Below are 23,868 nucleotides of genomic sequence, written 5' to 3'. Positions count from 1 at the left end.
GTTCACACAGCCAACCCCAGTCCTCTCCCTGGGATCTGACCTCCGAAGCCCGAGCCTCACCTCCCAGCCCCCGCTTGTCCCGGCAGGTGAGCAGACAAGCCTCTCAGGCTGGTGAGTGCTTGTCAGCACCCATCCTCTCTGTGGGAATCTCTCCGCTTTGCCCTCTGCACCCCTGTTGCTGTGCTCTCCTCCATGGCTCCAAAGCTTTCCCCCTCTCCACCCCCACATCTCCGCCAGTGAAGGGGCTTCGTAGTGTGTGGAAACTTTTCCTCCTTCCCAGTTCCCTCCCAGAGGTGCAGGTCCTGTCCTTATTCTTTTGTCTCTGTTTATTCTTTTTTTTTTGCCCTACCCAGGTATGTGGGGAGTTTCTTGCCTTTTGGGAAGTCTGAGGTCTTCTGCCAGCCTTTAGTAGGTGTTCTGTAGGAGTTGTTCCACATGTAGATGTATTTCTGATGTATCTGTGGGGAGGAGGGTGATCTCCACATCTTACTCCTCTGCCATCTTGAAGGTCTCCAAGTAATTTTTTAAATTAGATGGAATCTGCCAGACTTGGCAATTTGGGGGAGATGGTGTATACAGAAAAAAGAAGGGGAAAGAAGGATACTCTGGTTTCTTGTATGAACTTTGAGTAAATGTAGTTATGAACATTACCATTCACGTGGAGAGGGAACGTGAGAGAAAATGGAGGAAGGAGGGGAGAGGAAACAGAAGAACAAGCAAGAAGACAAAATAGCAAATAGTATCATTTCAGAAAATGCTACAATTTCAATGATTAAATAAGTGTTTAAAATAGTTCTGATGAACCTAGGGGCAGGACAGGAATAAAGACACAAACATAGAGAATGGACTTGAGGACATGGGAAGGGGAAGCTGAGACAAAGTGAGAGAGTGGCATGGACATAAATACACTACCAAATATAAAATAGATAGCTAGTAGGAAGCAGCCACGTAGCACAGGGAGATCAGCTTGGTGCTCTGTGACCACCTAGAGGGGTAGGAGAGGTAGGGTGGGAGGGAGACGCAAGAGGGAGGAGATATGGGGATATATGCATATGTAAAGCTGATTCACTTTGTTATAAAGCAGAAACTAACACACAACTCCAATAAAGATGTTAAAAAAAATAAATAAATAAGTGTTTGAAAAATCATAGACCCTCCCCCTGCCATTTCTATTCTGTTTTATGCACCAAATGCACTGTGATGGATTTGGCATCTCTTCTGGGGCAGCAGAGTCTAACTGATGACATGGTAAAGCAGACCATGAATGACAAACAACAGGAGGCTCATCACAGTTCTCCCTTCAGTTTCTTAAACCTGTGCTACTTTGAATCTGACCAGAGCCAGTTCCCCCACTGTTTATTGCCAGTAAGTGAGGTTAAGAGTAGTTTCTAATCTTACAGTTAGGAAAGCAGTGTATGTATGTGGAGGCCTGGTACCCGCTTGCACTCCTATCTTGGGAATCTGAATATATTTTACCAGAAAGATAATTCTCTGCAGTGATTATTTCTATAGTATCATTAAGACATTCCTTTGTCTACATTATAGATTTAATAACCTGTTAATGTCTGATCAAGGAACCTAACCACTTTTATCTGGAACTTGGAATACATTGGGAAAATGCCACTTTAAAAATCTAGTTAGAAAATAATTTATGAACACTAATTGGAAATTACTAATGTGAAGTTTGAAAGTTTTGTTACAATGGGTCTGTTTTAAGAGCATCCGAGTAAATCACACTACTCTAATTCGTGTTAAGGATATTATACTCAGAATTGCTCTTTACCTTTTAGCTTGTGAGCACTTTAATTTCTGATTTTTTTTTCTTTTGCTACATCTTTAGAAATTCATGTTATAGTTAATGTGGAAAAAATATTGTATATAGCTCTCTCCCTTCCTATACCGAATTTGAAGATTCTAAGGGGAGGGCTTTAAATGTTTTAATTCCCTAATTGTCCAAAAGGCCTGAAGCTTCTTAAAGCTTACTGAAGAGTTGAATTGTGCTGTAACTTTGTTTTCTGTAATTGAAGTTGAGAAAAACTACAAACAAGCCTACATTTAGCATTAGTCAAATGGCTGTCTGGATATTCAAGTAGCACTCTGATATTTTGTTATTGGCTTATTTTTCCCATGTTTAAGGCTCCTTGAATTGTCAAATAAAAATGACTTCTGAAGTATTAGGACATTTTTAGGTCCTACTGTGAACAAACAATGTAGGCGTTTTCTTCTGAATTTTATTTCAGATATCTCTACCGCAGGACCTCTTGGCACGGGAAGCACCACCACCAGTACCACCCTTCGGACCACAACTTGGAGCCCAGGCAGGAGCACCACCCCATCAGTGTCAGGAAGAAGAAACCGGAATACCAGCACACCATCTCCAGCAGTTGAGGTACTTGACGACATTACCACACACCTTCCGTCAGGATCATCCCAAATCCCAGCTCTAGAAGAGAGCTGTGAGGCTGTGGAAGCTCGAGAAATCATGTGGTTTAAGACCCGTCAAGGACAGATGGCAAAGCAGCCGTGCCCTGCAGGAACTATAGGTAAGTCTGTCCTACAAAGCTGAGCTAAAAGTGTATTGTTACTTTGGCTTGCTTTCCTAGTTTTTTTTTTTTTTGGTCACAACGTAGTTTTGTTACTTAACATTTGATTAAATTCTGGACTCAGCTAAATTACAATTTACAGCCAAGTATTTTCAGAGTTTGAGAATGCAACCTGAAGAAGTCACAGGTGAGAATTTGGTGGGCATACCTGTGAGATAAATAGTTTTCACCCATGCTGTGAGGTCAAATTACAATTAAGCTATGGATGTCCCAGCTACTCCAAAGAGCCAGCTGACCTATGCAACAGCCCAGAGTGAATCACTGGATTGGTGGGAGCTAGTTCTCATGCTTGTCACCAATTGTCAAATGTTTATTGCAGAAAACTAGATCGAGGACTTCTGTATTAGATGATCATTGAAACTACCTAACATTTAACAAAAGAGAAGATTTGACTATCCTTTATTACCAGTCATCGTAGCTGTTCTTTAATAGTTGGAGCCTCTTGACATTGTCAGGGATGATGCTGGCAGGAGCCAACCTCCTCTTACACAACATCCACTAGAGAGATCAGTCCTGCGTTGTTTTCTCTAGGAGGTAGTCAAGAACTAGATAGCTGTCTGTCCCCACACCTTTTTCTTTTCGCTGATGTGATTCATAATATCACCAAATGGTAACCATATTATTATTTACCATTTTAAGCCAGAAATAGTTTGATTTCTTACTGTTACAGATATTGATCTTCATAAAACTAATACTTGACACCCTGCATAAAATTTGCATTATTGCATAAAATGTGTAAATAAAACAAATGCATAATAGACGTCACTAGACTAACATTGTTAGGGGCTGTGATTTTGGGTGTTATTGATTTGGTTACTTTAATAGGTTTGTCTTAACAAAGTTTCAATGTGGAAATGTCCTTCTGAATTCCATGGTATATGAAGTGGTGGGAAGATAAGAAGATATATAAAAGTGCACATTTAATTTGTTTTCATCAAAGTGTTTAAAAATATTCTGAGATCTTCCTTCCCTTTATGAAGGGGCACAATATTTAGTTCCAAAGTTTTCTGCGGTATTGGAATCAGAAAACATTTGGAACTTTTCTCTTGGCGCTGTCCCCTTAGTTCTGGACCTCAGTTCCTTTATCTCTAAAAGAGAAATAATAACAGCCCCCCTTTCTTCAGATGTTTGTTGTAGAGGTTAGTGAAATACTGTATTTGAAAGCAGTTTGCAAACTGCAAAGCAGTACAGAAATATGTCACTCTTGTTCTGTGAAAATTGAGAAAGAGATTTACAGGAAACCTTCTGAAGCCCTCCCTCCCAGGTGACTGTGTTTACTCTGCAGTCTTCTTTTTACCCTTTCTCTGTCCCCTCTGCTGTGCCCCTGTTCAAGGCCCACACAGTCTTTTGTCACCTGAATTATTGCAATAGCTTCCTCACAACTTCCATATCACTCCCTGAAAATTCATCCTCCATGCTGCTGCCACAGTTATCTTTCTACAGCCTAAATCAGCCCATTTGTCTCCTCTGCGTAATGGTCTTCATTGATTTTTCCAGCACCTACAGATGACAGACAAGGGCATTTATGATCTGGTTCTGCCAGCCTTTCCAACTCCATTAAATACAACTTCCCTACCCAGTAGACCTCAATTCAAAACACTTGATGATTCCCAAAGACAGCATACTTTTCCTTTGCCTGGAATGCCCTTACCCACCTTGTTTTCCTGAAAAACCTGCAAACTGATTCCTTTAAGACTCAACCGCTACCTTGCCTCTGAAAACTCAAGCAGTAAGCCCCATGGAGGCAGGTACCGCATTCATCTAATTCATGAAGTTATTCCCTGTACCTGGTATAGTTGTCAGCAAATGCTTTAAAAACATTGAGTGTTTGTTGTATTATGTTTCTCTAATGCTAGTTGCTTGCTAGGCACTGTACATGGTGTTTTAATAGACATTACCTCAGTTTAATGATCATAGTCTTACCTTTGCTTATATTTGAACATATTATGGATATAAAGTCATTATAAGAAAGATGGTTTGAATATTTGAAGCAGACCTATTTCTCTCATTATTTTAGGAGTATCAACTTATCTATGCCTGGCTCCTGATGGAATCTGGGATCCCCAAGGACCAGACCTTAGCAACTGTTCTTCTCCTTGGGTCAGCCATATAACACAGAAGGTAAATCGTGTCACTGACAAGGAAGGCTTTGCCAGATCTAGATCCTCTGTTGTTGATTATAACTGCTGAAAACAAAATAGTCAATAATTTTTTTAATTAATGTGGAAAAAATTCTCCACTTTATTTTAATTTAAGATTTAATGACAAGCCTAATATGCTATGAGCTAATTCTAGGATTTTGTTGTTCTTAAAGGGGAAATCCATGTACTTCCTCTAAGCCAGGCAGTATTGCTTATAATAATTTTATTATTAATAAAATTTTTATGGTATTGTGAACTACAGATATAAAAGTCCAAGAGGTATTATAAATCAAGCAAGCAAAAGCTTCTAGCATATATACATATGGATTTTCCTGTGGAAATAATAATTATAAAAAAAAAAAGAAGTCTACCTTTGGAATCTTAATCCATTTGATAAATGTTCTGTAACCTAATCATTTATCAGTGTTAAAAGTATACACATGTGTGACAGAATCTTGCAGACTCAAATTTGCAGGGCTTATTCGGTTGCAATATGTTGAACATTTTTATTATTAATGCACTTTGGGGCTTTGAATTGATTTCATTGCAAACAGAGACCAGATGTGCATTTATGCCAAAAGGGCTATGGGATGAATCCTTATTATAGCAATTTGTGCGGATTTATGCACTCTTAAAATGGAGAGTCCTTCTATGTTACATTAGCTATGCTGAGGAATTTCTGAAAGAGATTTTTCCTGAGAAATATTACAAGTGATGGCCTTACTAAAAGCCTCTCTGTGCCATTTGCTCTTTTCTCTATTTGTTTTTAACCAGGCTTATCCTCAATAATATACTGTACAATAATCCATAAATATCTACCCAGTAGATTGTTTAGCAGATGAGCCATAACCATCTATTTACCCTAAATCATGGAAGAACAGTGGTTATATTGACTCCAGTTACCCTCTTACATGTGCATCTCCATACTTGTTGCTATTCATAATGATGCTTCTCCAGTTTCAGTACTGTTCCTGCCACAGTTTTTATGTCCTTTGATTTTATTACAATGTAGCTCAGACCCCAGGGCAAGTAACTCTTCCTGGATGTGATCAGATTAAAAGATCAGTAGCATATCTCCTTACATTAGCAACTTTTAAAAAACATTCCCTACATACTAAGCCCGGGGGGTTAATAGTAATTCAGTAATAATTCACCTAGAAAGCTGAGTGTTTTCATGATCATTCCTGAATACGGTTGGCCTGTTTCCTTGCAGAAATTACTGGTGACTTTAACTGATAATGATGCTTAATTCTTTTCTTTCCTCTGCAGACCTGCTAATCTTGTGACAAAAGGCACAATTCCTTGCAAAGAGCAGACAGCTCTTGCCCATTTGATTTAGGGATGGAATGTTTTTGTTTTATAGCAAGTATGTTCTGTTCTTTTGGAGCATTTCTGTGTAATCCTGTAGCACCTGTAAAATTATGTTGTATTATAATTATATTAAGATTATACAATTTAGAGAGTTGGAATTTATAATAATACCTTAGCTTGATTACTTATAAATTTATAGAATTGTCAAAAGTATAAGAGGAGGTTTTTGAGCCCTGTGAATTGGCTTATGTAACTGTTGCCAGGTCAGTGCTGGAGCTGATGTTTAGCTGGGTCTACCTTTATCAACATGTCACATTTAGCCACAACACTGGCTACACTGTGAATAGATCATGATGGCCTTTATATCTCACACCCACTTACCTAGTCTCTCTTCACTTCTCTCCACTCTTTTACTTATACCTCCAACTATTTATGCTATTCATTAAACATAAATGATAGTTGAACAGGTTATCATAAAACTCCGACACTTTTAACTATTCACATCGTAAGCTTCTGAGAGAGAATTTGTAGGCACTGTCCACAGAGTTATTTGTCCCTATTTTCTTTCTCTTTTTTTCTTTTAAAATACATTTATTTACTTATTGATTTTTGGCTGCTTTGGGTCTTCATTGCTGCACGCAGGCTTTCTCTAGTTGCAGCAAGCGGGAGCTACCTTTCGCTGCAGTGCACAGGCTTCCCATCGCAGTGGCTTCTCTCTTGTTGCTGAGCATGGGCTCTAGGTACACGGGCTTCAGTAGTTGTGGCTCGCAGGCTTAGTTGCTCCGTGGCATGTGGGATCCTCCCAGACCAGGGCTCGAACCCATGTCTCCTGCATTGACAGACAGATTCTTAACCATTGCACCACCAGGGAAGTCCTATTTTCTCTCCCTCCTTCCCAAAGCATCTTCCACAGAATTCATCCCTTTGCTCATTTCCTCCCTCAGTACCTGAGTCCCAAAAACAAACAAATGGAACCTTTGAAGAGGGTTTGTTTACAGTGGCATTTGTGGGAGCAGAGGTGAACTGCAAGGGATTGAGAGGAACCCAGAGCTAGTAACAAGGATGGAGCTGTTCCCAACCCCAGGCCTCTGGTTGCCAGATCAATGGAATGACGGAAAATTGGTAACAGAGTATCCTTGAGAGGAAAGATGACCTATAGACAAGAGACACAACCTAGCCTCAGGCAACTTTTCAGAAAAGATCTAGGGGAATAAATACTCTGATCTCACCCACTCACCTCTTCCACCCTCCTCGCCTGCCCAGCCTCACCACTGGCCAAACCCAAACAAAAGCCAGAGAAGAGGGGTGCTCTTACTAACATCATGTAAGTCCACCTCCCGGGGCAGAGAGAAGGATGGAGGAGGATGGAAAGAGGCCTTCCTTGAATTAGCAGATGGAAAGTAACCAGCAGAGTTCACAGTTTTTGCTTCCCTTCTCTCACCCCTCCTCCCTTTCCCATCCCCCTCTCTTTCTCTCTTCACCGCCCCTCTCTTCCCTCCTTCCTTTCCCTTGTTCCATTCTCCTTCCTCTGTTCTGACCTCCCCGCTTTTCTTTAGTTTGTTGGTTATGCCAGTGTGAAAAAGTAAAAGTGAAATAGGTATCCGGAATGATTTGTTCCTTCCCTCCTCTGCTCATTGTGGTTCAGACTTTTAAAATAGAGTAACACTTGTTACCCGCAATAAAAGCATAGATGAAAAAAGAAAAGAAGGGGTGATTCCCTCATTTAAACAGTGTATTCAGTTTTCCCTCTGCAAGTTTGTGGGTGAACGTACCTTGGAACATGAGGCCCATCTCTTATGGCTTTATAGTGCCTGTGGGGAATTCCTGAGGGCTTTAAAGGAAAGACCACCCTGGATCGCAGTCACTGCATCTTTCCCATGGGAGGATCTTTCATTTTGTTATTGGTACTATTCACTCACTGTGTGTCAGGCACCGCTGTAGACAGCAAGTATACACAAATAAATGGGTCAGGATGCTTTACTTTAGTTGGAAAAAGCAAACCTTAAATTTTCATTTTCATTAAGAAATGAGTAATGTGTTTTTCCCCTACAGTTAGGCCAGGAGGGAGAAAACAAGCAAAGAATCTTGTTGGTTTATGACTCACAAATGAATTTAGGCCACTTACATACTGGTGAAATTATAGATTACATTTTGAGTGATATTAAAGAGTAGATTACATTTCACTAGAGAAAATGTAAGCCTTTAAAGGCAGAAGAAATTTGTTACAAACTGGCCAGAATACTTTCATAATCATGAGATTTAATAATTTGTATAGAAGGGGAAAAGCAGAAGTTGTACAAAAAAGTGCAATGGTGGAGTGTAGGGGCAGAGAGAGAGAGATTGGTAGGTGGGTGGGTGGGTGGTTGGATGAATGGGTGGACAGAAAGTTAGGTACAAAGATAAACAGATGATTGGATACAAAGATAGATTAACTAGATAGTGAGATTAGGTACATATGTCTTCAAATTAATGTTTTAAAAATATGTTTCTGGTCATATTGGAAGCCAACAAATTAGTTTAGAGCTCTGCCTTCTCTAACATATGTGGTAAAATATCCTGTTTTCTCACATTTCTTAATGACTGTTTGCTGAAATCATAGTCTCTGGCTTCAGCCTGACCTCTAGCTTGGACTCAACTTATCAAAAAGGAGTTTATATTTTCTATTTTGCATACCTTTAAAGAATTCATTGCACTTTATAATCCCTCCTGTCTTTTTTCAATTGAAAATTGTGGAATTAAAGTTGTGAAGACATTCCGTATTTATTTACATGTAAAGTAAGGTCTGCTTCCTACTTCATTACCTGGTCCAACTATTATAGGAAAAAGATATGCCTGAATTGTTACTGGGAAATAGTCTTCTTATTTCTAGCAAACTGAAATATCTTTTCGTTTGTTTGCACACAAACTACTGACAGCTTTTGAGATAATGTAAGATTCTTCCTGCATTTTCTAAAGAAGGATGTGAAGATCTAGAAATGATGTTGCTGTTTTACAGTATAAAATAAGCCGGTGATTTGTTCTGGAAGACTGGTTGAATCCTGTCATCCAGGATGACGACGTCATCCATTCGTTAACGTCTGTAGATCTACTGTGGAATGAAAGTAAATTGCTTGTTAATTTGATCAGAGATTAGTGGAATTTCCACATCTTCAGGCTCATTTAGCCTACATTCAGTTGTAAGCTAGAAGCATTTTATTGTTTATATACCTACTTGACTCAGATTTATAGAAAAATAGGCAGATCTTTCAAAGAAATAGTAGCTTTGTACTTAAACAATATGAGTAACTTCTTCATGAATTGTTTTGACACCTGATTAATATTTGATATAGTAAATCCCATAAAATGTCAAAGCTTATTTCAAAGAAAACTGTTTTTCCTTGTGTCAAAATTTGAAATGCAAATAGTATCCATCTCTGTCATAATTATTATCCTTAACTACAGCTGCAGGGTTTTCCCTCCCCTATTGAAGCCCTAGGTATAATCCCACCATTTCAATACAGGCACTAATTTACTAATCCTCACAAAACTCATAAGATTTCTCAGTGTGCATGTACTTTTTTCTGAGAAATAACTTTAGCAGAATAAAAGAAATGTTAAGAGATAGACATTGTAATGATGTCTTTAAGCTAGATTATATGAAATAACTATTTCAATCCTGCCTCTTTGCACAGAAGACTTGAGGCAGATTCAAGATATGTGTATATTTTTGTATGGAAATAAGATAATAATAACAGTGGTGAGAGAAATAAATAGGACAATCAGAAAGAAGAGTAGCTTCTGGATGCCCCTGGAAAGAATATGGTTAGTGAAGGCCTGGTCTGATAAGGCAACCTTTGAACTGAGCTTGAACCTTGAGGTCACAGTGACTATGAGAGAGTCCAGTTGATGGCACCACTGCCATTAACAAGAAAATTGGAGATGACTCTTGGTGCCTCCCTTTCCTTCCCCTCACACATCCAATCAGATAATAGGCCTCTCAGGGTACTTGTAAATCTCTCCCAAATCAGGCCAGTTGTCACTTTTCTTCACTGCTACTACCCTTAATCCACAACAGCTTCTTCTACTGCTGTGGCAGTAGAAGACCTCACAGCAGGTCCCCTTTCATTCACTCCTGAACTCTCTAATCCATTCTACTGAGTTTGATTTCAAATATAAGACTGATTAGCCCACTCCTATTTAGACTCTTTAGTACATTCACATCACTCTTAGCACAATTTTCCAAAATCGTCATCATGACTTCCGAAGTGGGACTGCTCAATCTGCTCCTTGCTTACCTCTCCAGTTGCCTAAACCCCAGTCACAAGTGCCCTTTGTGCAGCACCCTTAAGACTCCCTGCCGCCCTCTCCTAAAAGCTGCTCTCTCTGCCTGGAAGCTCCTGCCCTCATCCCAAGCTAATTCCCTCTTTTCTATTTCATCTCAGATTACACATTCTTTCTCAGTGAAGTATTTCCTAAATTATTCCCTAACTTCATACACCAGGTTAAAATGCCTTTAAACTACTCTACCGCACTGGGATTCTGTATTGCCCTCAAAAAAACTGAAATCAAATTCTTGTGCAGTTAATTTATTGATAGCCCTTCCCTTACTAGTACGTAAGGTCATGTTTTTGGGGACCATTTTATCCCCAGACTTTAGCATAATACTATTAGAAATTCAAATTTTGGTTAAAGAACAAATGAACATTTAGACTGAAGGAACGATTGTTGAAAATATAAATAGAGATAGAGATATTCTATTTTTTAAAACTATATATATATATTTAATACATACAGACACACAATTTGTGCTATGTAGGTCCCAAATTGAATTCTGAAGATAGAAAAATGTGCTTTTTCTTTCTGTTCTGCCTTTAGTACCCTGTCTTCCCAAACCATGATTATTTAGACTTCGCTTTTTATATAGCATCTTCTTGGCTCTCTCTCCCCACCAGTCCCCACCAGAATTTTATCTTACCAAGTCACCCTCAACTTATCTTTTAACTTTCAACTTATTGTTACTTTCTGTTGCTTTCCCACCTAATTTCCAGGTGTTTATTACCCCTGTACTATATTCCAATAACACCCCATATACATTCTGTTATTAAAATTGCATTGTTGAATTAGTATTATCTGCCTTTATGCACCCTGCCCCGCAATACCAACTAGTAGAACGTGAGATTCCTGAGTGCAAGAGCCACATATAACATTTGTCTTTATTTCCTTAGGAAATACCAAGTGTCCAAATGATTGTTGAATGAATGAAAGAATTTTACTATGATTTCTTCAATTTTAAGAGGAAGAGAGGATCATAATGAATAACTGGTTATATTAGTTCTTATTTTACTTTAAAAACATGCTTATCACATTTTTATTCTAAACATTTTTATAACTTATTTGTACTTTAGTTTTTTTCTTACAACTTTCTTGTTGGTGAACATTGAGTTCCAGAGTTCTTTTGTGGGATTAATTAGATTTATTCTTCATAAATAAACACTTGAGGGCTAAAATGTAGTTACTATTTTTAAGATAATCCACTAGTGATTTTCATATTTGACTCACGGTTTTACAACACTACACTATCTGCTATTGACACATATATAGGCAGCATCATTATCTTTTATGTTGAGAGCAGTAATATTTTGACTTATTAGTCATTTACATTTTCAACTTTTTCATTACTGTACATAAAGAAAAAGTTTAAATTTTTATATTAGGGAATTACATAAGCCTCCTTTTTCATCTTATCATGTCCTACCCCAATGTTATAATAATTAATAATTGAAGACTATGTTTGTACAACTACACAGAAAAAGAAAAGAAATTGAATTACAATGTGAAAATACCTATTTTTTTGTTTGATAAGTAATTTTGTTTTTTATAATGTTCCCTGATAGCTGTAATGAAAGGCAGTACTTGCATCTTTAGTTTTGAAGATGATGTATGAAAGAAAGCCTATTATCTACTTTAGTAGATCTCAGCCTTTTTCCAACAGCGCCCGTTTAAGTGAATCAAAAGACTCCAGAGGTCCATGTGCCTTGACATTTTCTCATAGAAAAAATATTATGTGGTAATAAAGGCATAGAAGAAAACAATACAGTAATAATGATAATAAAACAATTATACAAGTGCATAATGCTTAACAAAGTAAAACAATAGTAATTCCACAAATAGATTCATTTTTATAAGAATAGCGTAGGTGGGAAACTACAACAAATGCAAGACTCTATGAATGGTGGATGTGGCATCTGTCACCCCATTGATCTCCAGGGTTGATTCGGCTGATCTGGCTGGCTAGGCGGGTGTCCCCTTCCACCCTCACCGCTCCACGTGCATCCCTTCCAAAGCTGCTCGCTTGGTTGAAGAGGATGACCTTTCCCAATAGAGGAGGACCATTCTTCATTCAAGGGTATATGAGTAGGTGCACTCCCCTGCTAGAACCTAAAATCGAGCTCTCAAGGTCCATTTGTAGGAGAACATAGGGTAGTCAAGCTTCCAAGACTCTAGAAATATCCAAATGAGGTGCTGCATGTGGCAGTCTGCCTTTCTATAAAAAAAAAAAAAAAGACTCTATGAGTGGTGCATTGATTAAAAGAATATCCCTTTGGAAAATGATAGGAATTCCAGCTATCTGGATACTCATGTGCACAGGAGTTTTGCAACATTGCCAAGCAATTGTATCAGGTGTTCAGACTTACTGATGGAATATTGAATTTGAATACTTCATGAGTACTAGCATTTCATCAATTTAATTAACAAATACTGAATTTTATAAATCATTAATTGCTTTACTAGATTACCAGTAAGTAGCCCTAAATTATATGTAATGATTAAATGTGTGGATTATAATCACATTTACGTCACTTTGTGACCACTTAAAAGTACTTTCATGATCCATCAGTGGGTCTACATTGACTTTGTTACACACTTATCCTTGAACCTTACAATCTATTCCATTTGGTCTTACAAGTATCTCAGGTTTTCAGGTCCTGACCATAATTTACAAATTCAATAAATTTAGTGCAAGTGTTTTTTTATTTTAAGGGTTTCTAAAAAGTACCAATTAACTATATAATAATACTTTAACATATTCTTCTTGTAATACATTAATATATTCTTCTTGTAAAATTTAAACACTGAAGAAAAGGATTTGTTTTTTGATTTCCATGTTTCAGATTTTGTTCTATGTGTTTAAACATATACACATATATATATAAACATAAAATATTTACATATAATATTTATTTTTCATAGGTAACATGTTTATATGCTACTCAAGTTGTGTGTTCATATTTCACAAATAACATGCCTATATATATTAGCATATAAATAATTTTTATACTTGCATTTATTTTAACTCAATATTACATGTTGAAGATTAACGTTAACAATATTGTTCTCCTTCATACTTTTAAACTGTTGATTAATATTCCATAGTATTTATATACATGAGCAGTTTTCCACAGTCATAACCCATTTTGTTTTATAAGCAAGCTAGAATGAACATCTTTGAACATATCTCTTTCATAACAGTGGGATTATTTTTTTATGGTTGATAGTGATAAGACAAATCTCTGTCTTATACAGTCTTCACATTTCAGAGTTTAATAGACACTAGTAATTTACTCTACATAGGAAGTATGGAAATATACACATTCAGTAGTAGTTTATGATAGTCATATACATTTTTACAAATCTTTGCCAACACTTTGTTATTAAACTATTTTTACGTTTTTGAATTAGGATTTTTCTATATACTTGAGAATGTGATTGTTAACAATTTAGTTATTCCAATTTCTCCAATTTATTCATGTTTCTTTAACATTCAATACCGCTAGGGATTTATTAAGCATCCCTGAGTAGATAGTGATAACCTATTTGACTAAGAGTTTTTGTTGTGCCCCTTATAGCTTTCTGGATAGCCATTAGGAAGATAGCCTTACAAAGAGAGGACCTTTCTGTTCGGGATTCTAAGTTCTGTATTAGACTGTGTTAAAAATAGAAAAAGAGAAGAAAAGAAAATTTTCTAAATAACGACACTATTATATATTTAAGTAGTAATAGAGCAGGCTAAAGTCAGGAAAGATACGTACCAAACCATTAATAATCTCTGGGAAGTGGGAATATATAGAGGCAAAAGAAGAGACATTCATGATTTTTGCATTGCATACCTATATCTGTATTGTGTAAATGTTTTATAATCTTATTTTAGTCTATTAGTTTAAAAATGATAAAGGACATGATAAATTGGGAAATCACACTTACTTTCTTTTTTTAAGTTCCCCAGGCCTTCCTTATAAACTAATATATATTCCTGTCTTCTTATTACCCAGAGCTATCAAATTTGCTCAAGTAATCATAGGGTATTAGTCTATCTCTTTTAACATCTTTGGATTGTTGACAATTTGAAAAATTCTTGTAGAATATACTTGAAAAAGCAGCACATACTTTCAGAAAAGGAAAGTGCTAGAAACTAAGCAATAGTTTGCTACCTAGTACATTGGGAACAAAATCTCTTACTTAGTAAGAAGATGAAGAGCACTTTGAAAAGCAGGGATTTTATTTGGAATTAAATTTTCACAGAGTTTAGCAGCAGTGACTATTTGTTGTGAACCAAGTGCTAAACTAGGCATAATGGAAAATTTGTACTGGCCTCTGTCAACATCCAATTTAGAAATGCATAGAGAAAAGTCATAGGGCAAACCTTTAGAAATGCATAGAGAAAAGTCATAGGGCAAACCAGATGGGTAAACTAAGAACAATTTCTAGAAGTTAGACTCCTCAAGAGGAGCTTCCTAAAGGCATGAATTTCAAGTTAAGTATTGAAGAAAATAATGGATTAGCAGGAAAACTTAAGGAATGTATACCAAGTAAAGATGGGGTTTAATAACTTTCTTGCCTCAATGATTAAAACATATGCAAAAACAATTGTCCAAAGAAGCCAATAAAATTACTTATTTAAAATCTCTTTCCTTTTTGTTCTGTTTTCAAAATTGTAGTTGAAATCTGGAGAGACGGCTGCCAACATTGCTAGAGAACTGGCTGAACAGACAAGAAATCATTTGAATGCTGGAGATATCACTTACTCAGTCCGGGCCATGGATCAGCTGGTAGGCCTCCTAGATGTACAGCTCCGGAACTTGACCCCAGGTGGAAAAGATAGTGCTGCACGAAGTTTGAACAAGGTAAGGACCTTAGTTACATGTGTCTTTAAAGTTGTAAAATCAGTGAGACTTCCCTGATTAATTTCTTTCTTTCCATAAAATCAGATCATTCTAAAGAGAATTGCTAGCTATATTCAATTCACTTCACTATTGCAGTATAATAATGACCTTATTTGACTTTCAATCTAAGGAACAATAACTGGTATCTCTCTATATGTATTTTGAATTTACAATTCTATTTTCCATAGTACTCTTTTGTATACTAAATTCTGACAGGGTTAACTTAATATAGATAAATGCCATTTCTTTTGGGGTTTTTTTCCCTTTCAAACCTTTATATTAATATAATTAACAGTAAAACAAATGTCTAATCAACAAGCAGAAATTTAGAAAATAACAATGAAAAAGGATATTAGTAATACATTATAGATTTTTTAAAAAATCATTTAACCTAATTAATATTACATTAAAAAAACTCATAGGGCAAGTACTTGTTTTAATTTTTATTTCCTTTTGATTTTTTAAATTACTGATTTTGTATCATTACCATTATAATTTAAAAGGTTTAAATGTGTTTCAGCAACTTTGAATTGTAACTAATAAAAATAATTTATTTTTTAAATTTTAAGGAATTTTATGTATTTTAATTTATATTTATAAATCTGCTATATATTTATATACATTATATACTCATATATAAGCATTTTATATATAACCTATACACATATAAGCATTTTATTTACATAAGTATGTAAAATATATTTAATATATTTATAAAGAATATCATTTATTTATGTAACAAAATATCACATGGTGAAAAGATATTAGAATGCTGCCACCAGATAACATGTATTCCCTGAATGGCATTTTTGTAGTAAAGATGATCGTTTATTGAAACTTGATTTTAAGGTCTCAAATATCAGTGATAATCTTATTACTTAAAAAAGCAAGAATTTGGCAGTGACGGTCTAATGTCCTGTATGGAATTCACTAAATGAACATTCCCCTTTAGAATGAAAAAATAACTTTGCAGACTGGTCTTTATTATGTTTATTTCTTTTCTGTCTTATTAGACTAGGAGTCTCACTCATGAGAAGAAAGAAATTTTTTAAAATAATAATAGTTCGACATTAAAAAGCTAGATATTTTATCTGTCAGTTTTTCCTGCAATTTCATCCTCAGAAAATAGATTCAGTTTTATCAATTAGATATAAATTATTACTAAAGTTTTTTTCATGCTGAGCAAAAAGGAGTTATTTTTGTCATTCATATTCCTGATAGAATCTCAACCAAGCCGCTGGCAGAATATAATCCACAGCTGCCTGTGTAATCTGGGCATGCTGTGATTTTAATGTGTTATTACCCAGGCTGACTGGAGGCTATTAATGAATATTGCTGCCGGCTATTGTTACCATAATGTACTGGATATAGTCATTTCTATTAATGTTACATATCCATACCATTACTTGTTATAGCAATACTTTGTATCTTTATTTAAAAATGGTGTCGATGTCTGGCAATATCAGGTAAAGCTGGCAATTAATGTCACATTCTAACTAGCTACAGCTAATCAGCTTGCCTAGTCTGAATATCAAATAACTACATAATGGACAAATTTTCATTTGTGAAGCTTTTTAATGCTCTCTTTTGTTTCTTATTTGGCTCTTTTCAACTGTTTATATAACGTGGTTTGTTATCTGTTAATTTGCATGATGGGGTAAGAAGATGGGAGGGCAGAGGTTATTCACATGCTTCCTGGCTTGCTCTCATTTCCTGTGGTTCCCACTGTTCCCTGAAGCAGTTTTAACCCATCAGATTTGCAAAGTCAACTTGGTACAAATCAGTTGTGCCCCACATTGAAATTCTGGAGGGTTTAGAGACCTGCTAAACCAAAATGAGAGTCAGTGATCCAAATGACAGTGCTGACAATTTACTTGCACTCATTCCTCACTTAATTCTTTAGAGGAGTAACTGCTCTATGCTCATTGAAGAATGCATGAATTAAAGTGGGAGAGTATTAGCCACACAAAAGGCATCAGAGTAACTGCTTCTTAAAACTGGGTAATTTTCTCCTTGAACAATCGAGGCTACTGAAGGAAAATAATAGGGAAAAGGAGGAAAACTACAATCTAATTTATAAAATTTGCAGTCATTTATTTAAACAGAGCAAATATATGTATTAATTATTCATTTTATCACCAGGAAAAAATGTTTGGGACTGAGTATGAGTTGCTGTTAACCTTTTGCCCAGAAAAACATCATTCTGTATGCAAACAAAGAAACACACAGAAACAGGCTTGTTATCCCACAGAAGTTTCTAAAATGTATAAAATTTTTGGTCAAAACCATCAAAAGGAATTCTTCAAGAAATAAAAACAAGATAAATCACAATATCGATTGCATTCTTTTAATCAGAAGTTACTTATCTCTTGGTATTTGTCCCTTAGAATCAAATAGTCAAATGAATGGGCATTTCAATTTTCTCAATAAATAGAACTTTTTGTATGTATGAACAAATGGTTTGTGGGACACATTAACCATCTAAAAATCTGTAAACCACAGACAATTTACTATCTTTAAAAATGGGTTCCAAATTTTTGACATAATTTACTTAACTTCCTAGATCTTCATTTGTGGCCCATGAATTAATAACTAACCTCATATGAAATGAATCATGTCAAATGAATGAAGTATATTGATTTTTACTAATTTCTACTAAATTTAGTCTAAGATTTCTTTCCATCATTAACAGCTTTATACCATCCAGTTATCACTTGGGTTCTGAAAAGCTGTTAGTTACTATTTTTCATGCCATTGCTGACATTTTGCTGCTGCTTAGCTTTCATTCTCTTCTTGAAAGTAGTGCACAACAAAATAAGGTGTTTGTGTAGATGTGTTCTTTTATTTTTCTTGTTTTCTTCTGTCACTAACTTGTTTTTTCTATTCTGTGTTTAATCTGCTGTCTTAATGGATTCAGCTTCAGAAAAGAGAGCGCTCTTGCAGAGCCTATGTCCAGGTACTTTCTGCGTTTTTATAAATGTGTTAAGTTGTTGAATTGTCTCTGTTGGTGATAGCATGTATGGGCGTCCGATAGAAAGATGATAAATGTATCCTGTTGAACTAGAAGAATTTCAGAGAGGGCATGGAGGGTGGGAATGGAAAGTTATATGAAAGGGTATGTGCTAAAAAGAAATTTGACAGTGCCAGTGCTCTATCATACAAGAGAAGCCCAGACTAGCATAGAGGTGCAACTCTGGGTGTGAGAATTTTGATCATCACTGAAAGGTGAGTTGGGTGTAATATATAATAAATCTCTAATTTCTTCAGAGAGGTGGGTATGAAAACATTTCATTCCTATGTTGGTCTAGCTAATATTTGAGTAGCAAGTCATCCAGAAATGACACTCAATCAAATAAGACAACAATTCCAGGATACTTGTAATATCATGCTTCTGTGCCAAATTAATCAAGACAAGCTGTGACGATCTTACTCTTCCACTTATTATAAACACATGAATCTGAATGTAAGTGTAATTTTTCCTCCAGTTCACATGTTGTAATTTGTTTCTAAGCAAGATAAAAAACATTTCTACTGTTTATGAGTTCTTTGTGAAAAAGAATCCCAGAAGCAAGCTTCATAGTTATTTTTAGAATAAGGGAAAGAAGGGAGGGGAGAGGAGAAGAGGAAAGGAGAGGAGAGGAGAGAAGGGAAGGGGAGGAGAGGGGAGGGGAGGGGAGGGGAGGAGAGGAGGGAGGAACAAAGGCAGGCGAGGTCAAATGACAAATTCAAATGACAGAGCTATTTAGTAATGACTTTGATGTGCTTTATTCAAGGGAAAGCAATCCATGGGTTGAGGCAGTAAGTGCCTCACCATCAGTGGTGCATTCTCCCTGAGGGATGTTGGACAAGAGTGGGTTTTATAGAGACAACTCTAAACAGGGCGCGATTGGCAAGGAGATTGGGGATTTCCTTATAAGGCTAGCAGGTCCTGTTTTCTAGGGTAAGGTGAGCTAGCTAACGCTGAGTTGGAGGATTGTGATTAGTGTATGTGAGGTTTCCTTGACAGTCATTTCCCATAAGTGCAGATTTAGATTTGTGATGTGGACCAGGCCACTGGGGCGGCCTCCATATTGTGGGTCCCAAAATACAAATTAACTTTATCAGAAGGAAGAAAAAATATGAAACTGTGTGACTGTCAACTTTATTCCCTATGTGTATCTATCATAGCATTTTTAAGGGGAAGGCCAACTACATTTATGAAGAGAGATGCCTTCAAGACCCAAATCTCTGGTTCTCAGATTAGTAGTCCAGAAAATACACAGTATCAGTTTATTCACAATAAGGGCATTTTGTGACACAGTCATTTAAAAGGAAAAAAATAATAATTTGAACATTGAACAGAGATTAGGAAGAAAAGCTTTTAATTTGCATTTAACTTTATAAATTAATGAATCTTTTTATATAAGAAGCTGTTCAGGTTTATTTTTCTAAGGTTTTGGGAAAGAAATTGCTTAGGGAGGTTTATGTATATATATTGCTTAGTGTGTGCCATAGACAGAGAAATTGAAGTACTCTTCAGCATTGAAAGCTGAGGATCATTTTTGAGCATTATTAGGATTGTTTTTTATTGTAATCTATGCTATCCTTTTAATGGGACCTTGGAGATAATTAGCCTTTCAGTATTTAAATCTATGAAATGCATGGTCATTCAAACATGAATCTCTGATGGAAAATTAATAGCACAGTTTATTCAGTAGCTGATTTCCTGGTGTTGTAATTGACTGGCTATGAATAAATGTTTCAGCTATTGACTAAACATATGATAAGACCAAATACAAACAGAATATTGGTGAAGCAGAAATGCTGTGCTCACTATAACACAGCATTATTTCTGTTCCTTTTATTGTAGATCATTATTCTATGAAATTCTAGAGTGAATGATACCTTAAACTTTAGTCTATTTGAATTTTAAAGACTTATGTTCCCTAATATTTTTATGTTCAGAGCACATTCTGAGCTACCTATGAAAGAGGTATGAAATACATTTGAAATGTTTTATGCATTAAATTCGAAAAAAGATTATTATTTAGTTATCACAAGATTCTCAAAAAAAAAAAAAAATTTCCTTTCCATGGGCACAAGCAGTGATTCTCCTAGGTTTGATTTTGACCATCTAAACACATTTCGCTTTTAATTGTTTAGAAATACAGTGTCTATTTTATGAATTATCTAGATCTATTTTTTATTTCTTGCTTCCCACTTTTTATTCCACAAAAAAAAAAAAAAGTGAAATCTGGACTGTCAGCCGTCAGCTATGATAACTCATCTGTAGGTGAACAATTAAAAGATAGTTGCTTTGATATTTTACATAATATATGAATCTCCTAAAACCCATTATTCTTTTGTCTCAAGAATTTTAACAAAAACAAAAAATTGGGTCAAATATATTTTATTTTTCTTTATTTAGTTGTAATTTTAGATTACATTAAAATCCTTGTTGACTATCAAAAGATAGATATTGACATGTCATAGTAAAAATAGCATTACTGTATTGTAGGCATAATACACACCTTCGTTTAGGAGAGGGTTTTAAGTTTTATGCCAGAGATAACAAATAAGGCTTGTGTTACATATGCATATTAAGTAGCTACCATGATATAATATTACCAGGAGGGACCTTAGAGATGAAGATGAGTGAGTTGAGATCTGGAGAGATGAAATGACTGGACCAAGGTCACACAACTAGCACCAATGGCACTAATGCTGCTATCCTGATGTGCTTCCAGTGCTTCTTCAACACCATGATTAAGAATAACAGTGATTTATTATGAAGAATAAATATGTTTATTAGGCACTGTGGCCATCATTGTGCAAAGCATTTTGCATAAATTCTTAATATTCAAAACAACCCTATGATATAAGTTATTGCTATTCTTTTTTTAAAATATTTATTTATTTATTTATGTTTGGCTGTGTTGGGTCTTCGTTTCTGTGCGAGGGCTTTCTCCAGTTGTGGAGAGCGGGGGCCACTGTTCATCGCAGTGCGTGGGCCTCTCACCGTCACGGCCTCTCTTGTTGCCGAGCACAGGCTCCAGACGCGCAGGCTCAGTAGTTGTGGCTCACGGGCCCAGCCGCTACGCGGCATGTGGGATCCTCCTAGACCAGGGCTCGAACCCATGTCCCCCGCATTAGCAGGCAGACTCTCAACCACTGCGCCACCAGGGAAGCCCCTGCTATTCTTAACTTAAAGTAGAGAAAATGGGGCACAGGAAGCATTAAATGACTTTCACAAAATTACACAGTAATAATTGAGGGGCTCCTGAATTCAAAGTAAGGTCTTCCTGACTCAGAAACTCATGCTCTCATTCGCCAAAATAATGTGATTGCGGAACTGACATTATTTGGTGTTAGAAGTCAAGATATATTATTTGGTTTATATTTATTGATTTATGGTACTGTATTTCAGGAATGGTATAAATTATAATAATTTTTAAAAAATTTCTCCTTTTTTTTGAGATTGAGCTCAAATGGCTGTGTGGTGGTTATTTTGTACTCCTATAGCCAGGTCAAATACAAACATAGTTTACTTTGAGGTCATTTGGTTTTCAGAGGAGACTGATTTAAAAATTATCATATTGAGAGAAGAAAAAAGCAAGTAGAAAATATTCTAACTCTATGTTAAAGGAGGAACAGTCAAACTGTTTTCCAAAGTGACCACACCATTTCACATTTCCACCAGCAATACGTTAGGGCTCCAATTTCTCCACATCTACAGCAGCACTGTTATTTTCTCTTTTTCATTATAACCATCCAACTACATGTGAATTGCATAAGTTCTTAACTCTAGTGGTGGATTGGGGGCAGGGGAAGTTTTAGGAGGGTAATCCATGAACGAATAAAAAAATTATATGGCTCCAAAGAGAGCCATGTTTTTCATGAGAATCTGAGAGTAGAGTGTGACCTCAAATAGCTTAAGAACAACTGCCTTCATGTTCTATAAATGTAACCAGAACTTATATTTATATTTTTTTCTCATTTTTCAATCCCGAGTTCCCATCTTTTAAATAGTAATGTTTGTTAGCATTGTTCTTCTCTTTAGCAGGAACTATTAAAAATTACTAGCGTTCATTTTTTACTGCTTTACAAGCAGGACATTTTCCTAGTTAAGAAATATGTTTTGATTTTTATCAGCAGTTTCTTTTGTCCTCCAAATCTCAGAGGTGGCATGGACTCCCTAGAGTCTGCAGTCGATCTTGCTTAATGGGAAATATAAGTACATACAGTTTTTGATGTGAATCTTTTGAGTCATTCTTTGGAACCTACTATTATTTGCTTAGTCGGGCTGAGAATTGATCAGAAAAAATTGGTAAATAGATTCAAATTTTTTTAAAAAGACACATATACATGCATACCTGGTTTCCTCCCTTCTTCCCATCCTTCCTTAAATTTTTCTTTCCTTTTTTTTCAAAGGCAGATAGTCTATGTGTTCTTTAAATCTTACCAAGTATTTGTAATAAGCTCTCTTTTTCTTTCAGTTTGGAATTATAGTTTGCTTTTCTTGTTTATTTTATTTATTTATTTTGTTTGTTTCACCTTCATTATCCACTAGAAATCTGTATCCTAGGTACCATCAGTGTAAAAGCAATCTCTATCTTCAACTGTAAAAAACATCACATAGTAGTTAACAACAAAAACATTCAAGAATTACTAGTTCAGCACATGTGCCCAGTGATTTTATCAGTACTGGGAATATAGCAGTGCCCATAACAGGCCGAAATCCCTGCTCTCTCTCCTGGGGTGAAATGTCCAGTAGCAGAATATAAACAGTATGCTAAGTATGTGAAATATATGGTATGTGAGATGATGATAAATGTTACAGAGAAAAATAAGAGCAAGAAACGCATCACTGAGGTGACATTTCAGAAAAACTCTGAAGGAGTGAGCTGTGAAGATATGCAGGAAAAAGCATTCCAGCAGAGAAAACAAAGTTTCTGAGGTGGAAATACGCCTGTGTTGTCCAGGAAGCGAATGCAACTGGAGGAGAGTGAAAGAGAAGAGGGTAGCAGGACATTAATCTGTGGGGCAGCGAGGACCCAGATCTGATAGACCATCGTAAGGACTTCAACTTTTACTCATAGACACACAGGAAGCCACTGCAGGTTTTTGAGCATAAGTATGACATGATGTGATGTGTTTTCAAAGTGGAGAAGAGATTCTAGCAGGAAAAGTAAGGGCTGAAACAGGGTGACCATTTGGACAATAACAACATTCACTTGGAACCGGATATGAGTGTGGGATGCTGAGATAATTCTTCAGCTTTGGGAATTTTTTTAAGTGGAACAAACAGGATTCGCTAAGGGGTTGTATGTGAAGTGTCAGAGATAGAGAGGAGTTGGAATGACACCAAGTGTTTTGACTGAGCAACTGGAAAGATGCAGTCACCATTTATTGAGATAGTCAATCTGTGACCAATTTGGGAGGAGCACGAAAAGAACTTCACTCAGGGGCATGTTAAGTTTGAGATTCTTATTAGATATGCAATATTGATGGTAAATATGCAGTTAGATATACGAGCTTGAAATTTACCTGAGAGGTCAAGCTAGACATAATCATTTAGTAATGTTTCACTTAGAGTGGCATTTTCAGCCAATGTACTAGATGAATTCATCAAGG

The 23,868-nt window shown here is 36.1% G+C and overlaps 1 protein-coding gene across 7 annotated transcripts in view; it reads left to right on the top strand.

Moving 5' to 3' along the window:
* The window catches only part of ADGRL3 (adhesion G protein-coupled receptor L3), an 858,314-nt gene that overhangs the window by 692,301 nt on the left and 142,145 nt on the right, over positions 1 to 23,868 (top strand). For 3 of the 7 annotated variants that reach the window (XM_059922921.1, XM_059922914.1, XM_059922915.1), the window contains 4 exons: positions 2,241 to 2,543; positions 4,621 to 4,724; positions 15,031 to 15,216; positions 18,173 to 18,211. In XM_059922921.1, the coding sequence (XP_059778904.1) occupies positions 2,241 to 2,543; positions 4,621 to 4,724; positions 15,031 to 15,216; positions 18,173 to 18,211 (632 nt within the window). The remainder of the gene's footprint in view (positions 1 to 2,240; positions 2,544 to 4,620; positions 4,725 to 15,030; positions 15,217 to 18,172; positions 18,212 to 23,868) is intronic. The other 4 variants (XM_059922920.1, XM_059922917.1, XM_059922919.1 and 1 more) reach the window with 3 other exon arrangements.

The sequence above is a fragment of the Balaenoptera ricei genome, chromosome 5, assembly GCF_028023285.1.
Source record: "Balaenoptera ricei isolate mBalRic1 chromosome 5, mBalRic1.hap2, whole genome shotgun sequence".
Classification (NCBI taxonomy): domain Eukaryota; kingdom Metazoa; phylum Chordata; class Mammalia; order Artiodactyla; family Balaenopteridae; genus Balaenoptera; species Balaenoptera ricei.
Note: the sequence above shows the minus strand (reverse complement) of the source record. Positions and strands in the feature narration are given on the sequence as shown.